This window comes from Corvus kubaryi, unplaced genomic scaffold (genome assembly GCF_017639235.1).
Source record: "Corvus kubaryi isolate FWS band 111438036 unplaced genomic scaffold, C.kubaryi_AGA036_p1.0 split3-73, whole genome shotgun sequence".
NCBI lineage: Eukaryota > Metazoa > Chordata > Aves > Passeriformes > Corvidae > Corvus > Corvus kubaryi.
Genome location: NW_024582091.1, coordinates 4,172,029 through 4,186,138, shown reverse-complemented (window position 1 = coordinate 4,186,138; position 14,110 = coordinate 4,172,029). Strand labels below are relative to the sequence as shown.

Genomic DNA, 14,110 nt, shown 5'->3' with positions numbered 1-14,110 from the left:
TTCTGAAGTGTTTCCTTACTCGGGCTGGGCTTCTTAAGTCAGAAAATAAAACCAGCATAAATCAGGGCTGCAAAATACTTTTTAACACTTCTTGTTATTTTGATCAAGCCCTTTTCTTTGTGCCTGGTGACCAGATTCCAGTGGTGTTTCTGTGGCTTTCTGTGGGTCAAAGCGGTATGATACGAAAGGGAAAGTCTCTTCTGTGTGTCCCTGAGAGGCCTGCAGGGAACAGTGGGTGGTGGTGCAGGCACAAGTCCCTGGGGAGCTTGTCAGCCTCCTGCCTGGGGCCCTGTGGTGCAAGGGATATGGGCTTATTTAGAAGACCACAGAATGGAAATGCATGACCTAAGCCCCTTGTATTTGCTTGGTCCCATGGGAAGTCGGAGCCCCTGCAGGCTTTCCGGCACTGGCTCCCAGACCCACTTCAGACTGGGGAGAAAGCATCATTTGCATCCTGCTTGGCTTTTCTTGTTGGACCTGGAAGAAATGGAGGTTTCAGTCTCAGCTAACTAAAACCAGAGGATATATGATTAACTTAACTTGTTTAAATCAAAAATCCCCTGGAGAAGATGGGGTTTTCATGGGTGGAAGAGAGAGGTTTCTTTAGGTAGAACTAAAAAAAAAAAAAAAAAAGATACTAATTTCTTTTCTTAGCAACTACATATAAGCTTGTGTAATTGTTTTGGTTGGTGCTGTGGGTATGCTGACAGTTTGTGTTGCTTATGTTATTTCCCCCTAGCTAAAAATTGTTAATATTAGTACTTTAGGAAAGGAGAAACACCAGGAAGTGAAAACCATTCTATTAAAAGTGGATACAATTTTATTAGTGAAAGTTCAGTACAATTCTGTATAGAAAAGAGGAAATTGGAAGGGTTGGGGGCTTTTTCTTAATCAAGAAGAAAATTACTTCCTCTTTTCTTGAGAACAGCTTCATGCACAGTTGTCCCTGCTTGTGGACAGTGTTGCTGCTTCTTTCCTTCTTTAACCGTAGTGAGGTACCTCAGTGTGAGTACCTCAGTGTGCAGACCAGGTGCTACCAGTAACTAGTGGCCACGTGAGGAGCTGACAGGTGACATTTGAATCAGTCTACTGATGTTGGATGAATTTTATCTGGTAATGGCTTAGCAGTAAGCAGTTTCTGGAACTGGAGATGGTCATGCCATAAGATGCTGTGTTTTCTCCCTGGCCTCTGCAGCCCTCTCTGTCACTCAATGATTGTTGATCTCTTGGTTTTATGGGCTGTTAATCACAGCTGTAATCAGTCACCTATCTGCAGGTGATAGCAGAGCCAGTTTTTACTTCTTTTCTCCTTCCCTCTTCCTCCCTAGCTAGCCTTGCTAGTTACTTGAGATTCTTTGTTAAAATAGCTTCATAGTATTTATCTGAAAATTTCAGTGTTGCTGGCTTTCTCAAAGTCCAGTCCTCCTATTCATTGAGGGATCTTTCAAGATGCTGTATTTTATTTGCATGTACAAAATACAGAATTAGAAAGAACTTTAGGTTAATCTGAACTCATTATTTTAAGCTTCTGTGCATCTCTAACTATGATTAAATACTTCGGTGGGAAGTGTAGCTCATACACCAATGTCTCTCTGAGAATAGAATAAGCTTTATGTACTGAGAAAGCCCAGCTTTATATGCTGAGAAAGCCCATTATGTTTTCTGGAATTTTTGCATACTAGTATTTTCTTTGTTAACCCTAACAGAATGTGTTCAGATGATTAAACTATTTTCCTGAGCAGAAGAACTAACTGTCTCCTTTTCTTTCCATTTCAGTAGGTTGTAGAATGGAACTTGTGGATAAAACAATCAATAGTTACTTTGATGTTTGGCTTGGACCCAGAGGTAAGATTTCTCAAAAGTTAACACATAAATAAAACTGACCTTACTAGAATATAGGAAACATTTTTCCTCTAACTTGACATTGACAGGTGACTACTTTGTTTAGGCTCTTCAAAGCATGTATGACAGTGTAATAAATAGGAGTCTACTCAATGCTTCTGATCATTTGACCTGAAGAGGTCATTCTTCTTACTATCAGTTAAGCTCATGGTGTTTGTCTTAGTGAGTGACTTACCTCACTCCGATCTTTGCTGCTTTTTTTTTTTGTTAATTTAGTAATAGCTTTTATTCCAAAATAGCCACTTTAATTTGCATTTAATTAAATGAAAATACTCTTGCCTTCATAACTAGAGCTCCTATGGAATTTTTCACTAAAAATATCTGTAGTTTTTGGAAAACACTGCTTCTTTGAAACCATTCTTTTTTAAAGAAGCAATAGTTTTGGTGGGTTTTGCCCTGGGAAAAACTCTGCAGGTGGAGAAGTGCAGTCCTGGTCAGTGTGAGGGAGGGAGAGGCCATGGGACCAGGAGAAGCAGTGGCCTCATGCTGAGGGCTTGAGTAGGATGGTCTAGTTCCCCATGGTTCTGACCAGGGGAATTAAATGACTGCATCCTGCACAGTGTGCCGAGCACTGCTGGTCAGTGGCATGTGCTTTCTTCCTCTGACTGCTGCAGTAATGCCTTTTCTCTGTCCCAGTGAAGATCTAGTGATAGTGCCCCTTCTTCACAGGACAAAGTCCACAGGAGGTGGAACAAGCCTCTCATTCTTCTAAGTGTGTTTTCATTTGCTTTTATTAGTATCTCAGTGCCCTTGTTGCCCCTCTCTTCATACTAAGCCTGTGTAAATTAGCCTGGATGTTCTGATATAACATATTGCATGTGCTGGCATACGGTCTCTATTTGCTGTGTGTGAAAAATAATGAACCATAAAGGTGGCAAATCCAAACAATTCCCTGGCTTGGCTACCTACTTTCCAACCTACAATTTTAAGGCCTCATTTCTTACATTCAGGATCCATGTATGACTTCTCTAAAATTAAGTCAAGACTGTGAGTGACAGCAGTACTTGAATTGTTCATTTATAGTTTGGTTAACTTGGTTTCAGTACTTTGGGCTGACTTTAGTGAGAGGAGTGAGATACCGTGCTGTTGCCAGGTATGGACAACACAGTTGTGGTTCAAAAGGATCACACAATTGTTCCAAGTGTTCCCCTAAAATTCTCTGGTTCAGGGTGGTTTATGTGCTTTTCCCAAGAAGTTGATGTGTTGCCAGCTGGCCTGGTTGCTCGGGCTGAACTGACTGCTCTGTGTTCTGTTGCTCGTACAAGGACTCCAAAATTTAGTTCTTTCTAATAGCACATACAAAATTCTAATTGTATTAGTATTGACTGGAAAATAATTATCAGGATCATCCACCAATAACTACAGAGGTATCTGCTTCAGTCCTAGGTTTGCTAACTCTAGGAAATAAGGTGTCTACCATCGGAAAGGGTTGGTTTGAGAAAATAAAGGGGATAGATTTGTTGAAGCATTTCTTTGTAATTTAAGCTTATCTATGGTATTCAAGTGGGTGACAGTTCTGAATGGTAATGAGTATTTTAAAATAATAGTGGTAATAACTTAAGAATATTTTTGCCTTAGGAAAATAATTATTTCTGCTTTCTTTAACAAATACATAAATAAAATATTGTTGTTTGCAATTAGCATTGTGGCCCTTAATAAAAGGGCGTGCTGCACTTCCTTTGTCTTTCTTTGGTATTCCAGCACTGAAAGCATTTTGGGTGCAGCTATTTTTAGATGTGTTGAATTCTTCTCCTTACAAAATCTTAGTGTTTGTATGGTTTTGTTTGTTTGTTTCAGACCCCAGAGTAAAAGGATGGCTTCTTCTGGAGAACTATACACCTACCTTTATCTTCTCAGTCTTGTACTTACTAATCGTATGGCTAGGACCAAAGTACATGCGGAATAAGCAGCCGTTCTCATGCAGGGGTATTCTAGTGATCTACAACCTTGGACTTACACTGCTTTCTCTATATATGTTTTATGAGGTAAGAGAAAAACGGTTGGTCAGGCTTATTTTGCAGTGTCTGTTTTAATTACATTGGCTCGTGTTGAAAATAATCTCTGAGCACAGTGCTCCTAAATTGGGGAAGCAATCTGCAACCATTTTCAATGTCACTTCTCTGGGGAGAAAACCCTGATTGTAATGTTACCTCTAAGGATCAGGTGAAACAAATCTTTCTTTAAACATCCTTGCTGGCCTCGGTTAGCAATGTTTCAAATGCGCTTTTCTCAGTCAGTGCAAGTGAAGGCCTGATCTTTCAGCATGAACTTGGCTACTCCTTCAGTAACTTCTCCTTGCTCAATGTGATTGTGCTGGTGCACTGTACAAAGTACTTTGTAGCAAAACTGTGGCTTTATCTGGAGGGCAAAACATGTTTTGTTTACTTGTCTTTAGTCATGCACACACTCCTTGCATCTATTTTTGTAAGTTTGCAATAGGTTCTTTTGCATCCTCTTAGTTTTGCTGGGGAAAAAAACGTTGCTGAAACAATGCCATTGTGATTCATGTCTTTCTCTGAATTTAAAATCTAAGCATACAAATATATTTCAAACTGAATTGAACTTTCTGTGGACTTATTTCCTTTCATAAAAACCCAAAGATTTAGGCAGTGTAAAGTTTCCACTTTCCAGAGAGCTCTTCAGCTGCTTTTACTCAGAACTGTGTATTTTTGTTCAAGTGAAAATGAAGAACTACGGTCGTGTAAATAACAATGTGGTCAGAAAATTACTGGTTTGCTTTAATGTACAGAGTATCAGAGTATTCTGGCATGCTTTTAACCAAAGTATTTCTCCTTTCTGTAAGGAGATATTTCATTTTCAACATCCTCTTTTCAATTCTTTCAATACAGTCTTTTCAAATACAACCTAGGACTAAAACTACTACCTCTTTTTTTTTTTTTTTTTTGCATGTGCTTAGAAGTGTATGCAAGCTGCAATTTTCCTTTAAGTTTGTAGTTAATTCTATAGTGTTTTACAAGGTGAGTGTTTAGAGATGAAGTGATTTAAATTCAATGTTATTTCTCTTGTGTAGTGAATTGTCTACTCAGAAATTACTGAGTTGGGTTATTAAGGACTTTGATACTTAATTGTTCAGTTGGGAGCAGTTTTGGATTCAGTAGGTGCTGGGAACTACTTGTGTTCTTGATGTGCTTACATTTCTAATCTCCTTGTCAGGGTGTTACAAGCCAGAAAAAATGTGTATTGATCAGTTTAATTTGTGTAAATGCAGGGTACATCTGCATTATTTTCTTCAGATATTATTTACAATTATATAGTGATCTATTGTTTTAACCTCCAGTTATGTTATTGAGAGTTTACAAGTGCAGACTTCCCTTCAGTTGTACCAAGTGTGGATAAAAGTCTCAGGATAGCCAATCTTTCTTCCTTGAATACTTGGAATAATACTCATAGTTTCTAAATTACTGTAACATTCTGCTGTGTTACAAAACCTGCTGGTAAATTTAAACAAGAGAAAATACCTGAACTGTTGATCCTACGAATGCCTTTTTCTCACTAACAATAAACTGGTGACCAAGAGAGGACTGTTCATTATATGCTGAAGAAGTCCTCGTACTTGTAACCAGATACATAGCTTTTATATTGTGGCGCAATGACACAACTAAAATACAGTGAATATTAAGACCACTCCTTCCTATATAATGAAATGCTTTATGTTAAAGTGAGTGTTGCTCCTAATCTAATATTATCCATGTGGAAGTGTTCATTAATATAGTAAATATGCCTTCCCCTTGTAAATGGGCATACACAAAGCTAGAGCATTACGAAGGTTATTAAATGCATGATAGTTGCAATGAAATGTGGTTGGCAGCACTAGCAAGCTGGATGTGAGGGTAAGTGATGCTCTGCAACATGGGACCTATCCCATAAAAATGCTGCAAAGCAGAGAGCCATGCTGACATAACACCACACTGCTTGATGCTTGCAGGGAGAGAGCCAAGGGCAATAGGGAAAAAATGGGCTCTTGCACCTCCAGGTATGTTCTCTATCTGAAGTACCTGTACAGTTACCTCTCTTGGTGCACAGCATGTGATAACCTTGCTTATTTCTCATCAGTCTTGGAAATTTCCTTTGAAGGATTAGCCATATATCAGTAGCACTTTATAGTACATTTACTTGTTTTAAGACAAAATGATGAAGAACAGCATTCAAAAAACTTGTGTAACTCCCTGTTCTTTTCCTTGTTGTCATTTTGAGTTTCAGTTGGATTAAAATTTTTCAGTCCTACTGCGAGGAAAATCATAAAATGTCACCATTTATGAACTTGTTTAGTAGCGTGTCTGAAAAGAAGTTGCTTTAATAGCTTGTGTACAATACACCTGAAACACTGCTTTGAAGTTTTTCCTGAGTTATAGCTCTGGTGATTCAGGTCATGATTCATAGCATCACAGCTCAGTTTGCGTATTATGTGACCAAAACAAGTTCAAGTGAGGCATCCTCCCAACTGGGATGAAAAGGATGACCTACTTGGTTTTCTGACCTTTATGTCTGAATGGTTGTAAGCAATAACATGGGGGAAATTGGCATCATAGGATTTGTGTAACTCTAGATATTGTGTACTTTGGTCTAAAATCACTAGAAATCTTAGACTTCTTATATGGAATTCCTAATAGTTTCTGTCTGTGCTTGCTATACCTTTTTTATTTGGATATTTAATGACTTGGCTGGGTTTTGGTACTCACAGAGAAGCAGACTGCACTTGTCCCAGACAATATAAAAGGCAAGGCAGATCTAGGGGAGCTGGAGAGATTTCTCCAGGTTGATTTGTCACATACCTTCAGGAGGACGGGATGTTCTTCAGGGGCAAACAGTGTTTTTATTCTGTAAAAATCTACAGTGCTTGGACTTCAGGGAGAAATAACAGTCCTGTGTCTTGGGCAGGGGCAGCAAGGGGTGGCTTGCTGCATGGTGGAGGAGGTGTGTAGCGGGGCTGGTAGAGGGGTTATAGGGGTTATAGAGCAGAGCTGATCACCTGCTGACTGGTACAGCCGTGTCTGAAGGAGCTGCAGGAGCAGCTGGAACAGCAGAGGCAGCACTGCTTCCACCTGTGTTGCTGCTCTGCACTGGGATCACAAGTGATGAGTAGGGCCCTTGCCTCTCTGCTTGAGTCTCAGCTGGGTAATATAGCAAAGAAGGGAGAGCGCCAGGTACCCAGTTACACAGTGCACAGGCCTATGATATTTTGGGGGTGTTTGTTAGCAAAACTAGCCAAGTGCTCTGTATCACCTGGGCTTACGTTAGAAAAACTGGTCAGCATTGAAGGCTCACTTTGTTAAGTGATTTCTTTACTGTCTTTTTTCTTCATCTGAAAAATTAATTCCCTACTGAATCTGCTTGAGAAAAGTGATAGATTTTCCTGATGAGGGAGGTGTTGCATATGCTGTAGGAAAAGTTTTAGGAAGTAGGGGACTCTGTGCAGAGGTGCTGTGTCACATGAGCCATGGATGGCAGCTAGGCTGCTCTTTCCTCTCCCCTTTCTTTCTCCACCACCCTGAAGCCCTTGTCTCTGCCCTGGGGTGCCTGCATTCATGTAAAGATAAAGTTCCGTATCTCTGCAGGCATTTGCTTTCTTTGATCAGACATCAACTTCTGTTTCTCTTCACTCTAACCTAGCTCTGTTTTGAACCTTGTAAACCCATCATGCCTTGACAGCGTGATGCAGTGCTAGGTGCCTTATCTGCCCCTCTCCAGTGAGTCTCAGACTTCAGTTTTATCATGAGAAAAAACAAAATCCTCCCCAGTAACACCTCTCCTCCAGCCCAGTCAGACTGGTGTTAGTGTCCTGGCTTATTTTGGTAGCAGAGTTGATAAAAAAGCATGTGCCACAACATTTTAAAGAATTCAGCAAGAGAATAACAAAATGAAAGTAATATGAAAAAAGAAAACTTCATTGCAGGGGAAGAAAGTGTGAGTTGTTTCAGCACAAATGCAACCTTGAGCTGCAGGTTTTCCCCCTGAGCTGAAGGACTTAGCGTTAAGTTTGAGTACCATTTTAATTGGCTTATGAAGAAACTGCCTTTTTGTGCAGTTTAGAAACCACAATAAGTGGTTTGCTCAAGTGAAAATGGTTATAATTGGCCTTTTCTAGACACGTTAATTTCTCAAGAGAAGATTTGCCTGTGGTTGTTCATCAGCAGTGCCATCAGCAGACCTGGACTGCTGCCAGCCTGAAGATGAAGGACTTCCTAGAGACAGCAGGCAACGAAGTGTTGTCTCAAGGCTGTGTTGGTTGAGGAGCCACCACTCTGTTCCTGGGCAAGTTTCAGACCTACTGTACAGTGATGTAAGGAGGGCTTGGAAACGCTGGCCATCCAGGGAGCAGACTGCAACAGCAAGGACTTAAATGCACTGCTGGCAATTTCTGAGCCCTCCTTATCGCTTTTGTGGTGGCAGGGAAGCAGCTTCCTGGGGCTGTACACCCATGCATAATGGAGCCGTTTGGGAGCCATTCATGGTCATGTTACTGAGTGATCTATTGGTTTTGTTTTCTGAAGCCTTCCAGCATGTGATGAAAGCATTGTAGGTGCAAAAAATAGTGATGCCAGGCAAAGGAGCAGCTGGCTAAATGGGGAAAAAGATTATTTACATGTTGTATGTTGCACCGAGTAAGGTTTGTGGGCAGCAACAGCAGTTTGTGGGCAGCAACAGCAGGTTTTTACCAATTAGTTCCTTCTGGGAAGTGGACAATTAAATTATTTTTGTAGCTATACTAACTATTTATATGATAAGATATGCTAACATTTCCTACAAATGTTGCTTTGCTTATATCATTTGTGGCTGTGAGAGTATTACAGTTCCTAGCATACAATATGTTCTTTTGTGAACAAGGGAGTACTCAGGTTGAGCTGAAGCCACTGCTCATAGCTACACTGATGCCATTGTCCTTTAGAGAGGTGGGATCCATGGAGACACCTTTGGCTTCATTATGCTTTAGGTGGTGAACCTGTACCACTTGCAGGGAAAGCTCTGTGGATTCACTATGCCAGCCTTTACTGGGGAGTTTATGGAGTGCAGCATTAATGATGGATGTTGTTTGGATTAATTACAGTATAAACAATGTGATTATGCTTCTATTCCTAGAACTGTAAGAACTGTATGAAAACATCTGTAAGCTCTTAACATGGTCACAGCACGATGTGGTCTTCTGTCTGAGGGACTGGTGGGCACTTGCAAGGCCACACAGTCTCCCTCAGTGGCCTGAAAGTGGCTTGGTGCAAAGCTTGCTCTGGGGCATAGCTGGTCCTTTAGCAAGGTACCACTTTTAAACTGGTGTCCTCTGCGCAGCCCTGCGGCCAGGACAGGAGTCCTTCCATGGCTGCCTTGCCTTTGTTGCTTGGGTAGGGAAAGTGCCTGGGTCTGCTGCTGATGTGCATGGCTGCCCTGCCCTTGCTGTGGCAGGGTGCTATTGATTTATTTATCTCTAATACATGAGATACTTCCAGGTTTATATATTATGATATAACTAGATGTACATTTTTTCCCCTAAATTGCAGCAATAGTTCTATCTTAGAAGGTCAAAAATAATGACCTAGGCTGACTATTTTAAAAGCTAATTTAGAGGGAAAATGAGGCATGAAAGAAATAACATTGGGAAACAGTAGATAATTTAAGTGATAATCTTTATTGAACCTTTTAAAATTAGCTTCCTGTTCACAGTTCTGAGCAGCATTTAGTCATACCAGTTATTGTAGTCCTTTAATCAAATGATAGTTTAAAATTACTTACAGTACAAGGAGTTTCCATGTGGCTTTGCAAAGCTGTTTTTTATTCTGCAGGTAGATAAGGCCAAAATTGTACAACTTGCTTCTGCCTTTCAGATGTTTTTTGAGATACCTAACAATTCTATTTTTTTTCACTTGGGAGTCACCTAAAGTTTTTACTCCTCTCCTCATGCTAGTCCCAAGAGGAAAAACATCTTTTTAGACAATGTCCAGTGATCCCTTCTGTTGAGATATTAAAGGGGATCTTGTTCATGTCCTTGCATATGCTCCCTCCTCCCATTCCACCCTCAACCTGTCCTACCATCTCCAGCCTGTGAAAGGGTGAGGTGTGAACATCCAGCATGGATCTTGTTTCTCTAGAGATTTCAGCCAGCCCCACCACAGCGGGCACCCTGTCATCTTTCATGACTAATCATTGGACATTACTCTTAATAGTGATTTCATTATGTTTGAGGTATTATTTGTTTTGCCAGGAAGTCAGGCAGGCAACAGCATATCCTGCAGAGGAAGTCACTTACATTGGGAAGGATGTAACGTGCTTGGGATGAGTGAATTGCTTGAAGAGATCTTGAAGAATGGCAATGCAGTGAAACAATCTGTTGTGAGCTGTTAAGAGTAGCAAAGCTGAAAATACGCTCTGTCACATGGTTGAAAAAATTGTAGTCACATCTTGAGCATAAAATTTCTTAAAGTTGTAACAATTTCCAAAAGTAATCAGAAGAAAAATGTATTTACTGAACTTTGGTTATTTACTTTCTTCAACAATGAGATCATCAGCAAAGAAGGAGATTTCATGAGAATCTGTCTGGAATATGACTCTGAAAATACACTGTGTGGGATAAGTGGGGATAAAATGATACCTCCTATTTTTATTCTGGTATACCCCAGTTGGGAGAACTTATTAATTCACCCTTCACTATGATTTGATCACTGCTTGGAACTTGAATTCAACCTCATGCCACTCTCAGGTGCCCAGGAATCTCTTGACACCAGATGTCTGGGCAGAGCCACTGCGGAGGTGCCATGGAGTTCAGCCTTCTCCCCAAATAACACTTCATTTTTTTTATTTGCTTAGCTGGTGACAGGAGTATTGGAAGGAGGATACAATTTCTTCTGTCAGGATACACACAGTGGAGGAGAGGCTGATATGAAGGTACTGTAATCGAGACTTAGAGCTGGTAATGTTTCAAATTGTCCACTTAAGTGGAGAGCAGAACAGTATTGATTAAGCACATTTTGCTTAAACTCTAAGCTTTCTTCCTCCTTTTGTGATACAATGGACAATGCACTGTCAAACATAATAGTTAATCTATGATATATTCACAGTTGGTATTTTTGTGAGTAATTATGTGCAAATTTTCGAGTGTTCTCAGAAAGTGAGGACCTGGTCTTCAGACTGTATCCAACCACTCTGTGTTGTGACTACCCTTCTCTTTCTGAGATGTGGTGATGATTTCTTCTGGTCCCACTTCTGATCTCTCCTTTACAGAGAGCACTGCAGCACCAGCTCTGGTTAAGTATTTTCTTGTTTCTCCCTGGACAACCCAGGTGCACAGCAGTAGCCTCATAAAACAGTCTTTGTCATCCTGTTTTCAGCAGTAGCTATAGGTTTGTACCTCGATCTCCTATGGAGAAACCTGAGGCAGAAGTATTACAGAAGACCCCAGTAATGTCTTCAATCCAAGTAGTGCAGCACAGAATCTGGATTTTAATTACTTAGATAGCATAAGAGTTGAAAGCCCCCTCAATGTGCAGTGCTTCTAAAACTTGCTTCCTTCTTTCCAGATCATACGTGTCCTCTGGTGGTACTATTTCTCCAAACTCATTGAGTTCATGGATACCTTCTTTTTCATTTTGAGGAAAAATAATCATCAGATCACTGTTCTGCATGTCTACCACCATGCAACAATGCTGAACATCTGGTGGTTTGTTATGAACTGGGTGCCTTGTGGTCACTGTAAGTACTTCATTATGGTGGGGGAACATCTGCAACAGGGGCTTCACTTTGGTGGTCTTTTGATCAAACCAAACATCTTCGGTACCTTCAGCTGCAGGATTTGTTCTGTACCATGTTAAGCTGCTTTGCTGAATTGTAACTGTTGTAGATAGTCGCAGGAATTAAGCTGCCAGCACAGCCTCTAGGAAAGAAGTGTCTATGTAGTTTGAAGAATTTGTGTGACAGTGTGACATTTATCATGTGCAGTAGCCCAGGTCAGATACCCATCAACCTTGCTTTCTCTATTTCTGCTGTAGTTACAGACCCTCTGATGAAACAATACTCTCTTCCAAGTCAAGCCAAAAGCTTGTTTCAGCTGAAAGACGGCTAAGAGGGATTCTTGTCCTTGTATCTGTAAAGTTCACTTGAGATATGACTTTCTTAATTTAATCTCATTATACCACTAGCCATAACAAATGATTTCAATTAAAATCTTGTCCCCTGAGCACTAATGAACATGAACAAATGAATCTTAAGTGGAAGATTTCCATGTCTCTCTTGTCTAAATCCTGCTAACCTTTGGCAATCTGGCTTTGATTCTTTACTTTCATTGCATTTAGCTGACATCTAGCTTCCGAACTGCATTAGCATGGCTTAGTTGTGGTTTAGATGTGCAGCTTATAGATAGTGGCTTTGTTGAACACTATTCAAGAGAAACCTTTTCAAACCCAATGGATGTGACCTACTGTCAGTGCAGACCAAGAGGCTGCGTTCCTCAGGAGTCTGCTCTCTGAGCCAAACAACATAGAAACTCGTATTTGTTTTGTCTTGTCAGCACAACAGTGAGTAATACTGAACTTCTAAAAAGTCTGCATCTGGAAATGCATTCTCCTCCAAGGAAGTCAATCCCTGTTCATACAGCAGTCAAAACTGTATATACTTAGAATCTATCTTGTATTCCTGTGGTCTTGAAAACACTTTGGTGCTATTTCTAGTCATGTGTTTTTCTTCTTTCAAGCTTTATGTTCTGTTGTGTCGTCACAGTTCTATGCAGTTCAGTGTTAAGATAAAAGTCTTTAAGGACTAAAGCTGCTGTAAACAAGGACAAATAAGTAGCTAACATGCAGTTTCTGAAGGTATCTGAAGCTTTTGGTTATAAATGACAAAATTGGCTCCTACCTGGAAGGAACTGAAATCAACCTAAAAGTAGATGGGCGAAGCTATTGATTGATTGGTATGTGAGCATTCCTCCTTTCAATCAGCTTCCTCAGTTCCTCTGAGAAACTACAATGCAGATGTGATAAAGAGTAACCTGAGGAAGCAAAACCAGAAGGCTGGTGTAAAGCACGAAGCTGCAAAGCAGCTCAGCTACTCCATTGGGTGAGCAGAATGAAAAACAGGGTTAAAAAAAAACCCTCTTGCTTTTCTTCTAAGAGAAATCATATTTTAAATAGAAACATTTTGAACTTGTTATTTTTGTAGCTTCCATGAAACAGCATGTTCTCTCCTTGTAATGCAGCGTACTTTCTTTTTCCCTTGCCCTTTTTTTAGCTTACTTTGGTGCCACACTGAACAGCTTTATCCATGTCCTCATGTACTCCTACTACGGATTGTCTGCTGTTCCAGCAATGCGTCCTTATCTGTGGTGGAAGAAGTACATCACTCAGGGGCAGCTGGTGAGTGATTTGCTCTTCAGTGCTTCAGCAGGCTTTTGTATTTGTGAGGAGGTCCTCTTGTCTTTACACCGAGTTAGGAAATTTTGGCAGGGGATAGCAGAAGGGAGAATGAGAGGTGGTACCTTCTACATCCTGTAGTACCTACATCACCTTAGAAATCCAGCCTCTGCCTGTCCATTTGCTCTGTTATCAGGACAGTGGGCAGCTGGGGACTGGTGGGGTCTATGAATCAGTGCTGAGGTCACCATATTGTGTGTGGCTAGATGTATTTGGGAGTTGCAGTGCTGGGAATTCTGGGACTCAGTAGCCAGGGAGGAGGCTTTTCTTCCAAGCCTGCTTGAACTAGCCTGCTCTTCCCTGTGCTTGCCTGGTCAGGCTGGGACAGACCAGAAACGGAGTGCAATGCTGTCCACAGCTAACAAGGGCCATTCTACTCCTTTGATACAGTACCTTTTCTGTCCTACTTTTGCATGCAGTTGCAAATGGTTTATTAAAAACTATTCAATATTTCTTCTCTCTTTCTGCACTTTAAATGGGCAGATTTTTTCTCGTGTAATTCTGTGTTGGACTCCTTGTGTCCGCTTGCATTGTTTCTAGTGTGCGTGGTAATGAAGCCTGACCACCGTGTGCTGGAGGTGGTAAGAGCAGTGAAATTAAGTAATACAGCACATGCTGTAGTGATACTGCACAAGAACCAGGTTTCAGTGTGTACAGCATGTTAGAACAGCTCCAGGAAATGTGTATCAGTGTTCTGTCTTCCTCATTTTGTTGGTGGGGAAACCGAAACCTAGACATAAATTATTTTGTTATGCTCTTGGGGGGGGGGGGGGGGGGGGGGGGGGGGGGGGGGGGGGGGG

The 14,110-nt window shown here is 40.9% G+C and overlaps 1 protein-coding gene across 2 annotated transcripts in view; it reads left to right on the top strand.

Moving 5' to 3' along the window:
• Positions 1 to 14,110, top strand: part of ELOVL5 (ELOVL fatty acid elongase 5) — a 39,597-nt gene that overhangs the window by 20,898 nt on the left and 4,589 nt on the right. For both annotated transcript variants that reach the window (XM_042016396.1, XM_042016397.1), the window contains exons 2-6: positions 1,777 to 1,845; positions 3,700 to 3,887; positions 10,717 to 10,794; positions 11,427 to 11,598; positions 13,129 to 13,253. In XM_042016396.1, coding sequence (XP_041872330.1) covers positions 1,788 to 1,845; positions 3,700 to 3,887; positions 10,717 to 10,794; positions 11,427 to 11,598; positions 13,129 to 13,253 — 621 coding nt within the window. In that variant the 5' untranslated portion in view covers positions 1,777 to 1,787. The remainder of the gene's footprint in view (positions 1 to 1,776; positions 1,846 to 3,699; positions 3,888 to 10,716; positions 10,795 to 11,426; positions 11,599 to 13,128; positions 13,254 to 14,110) is intronic.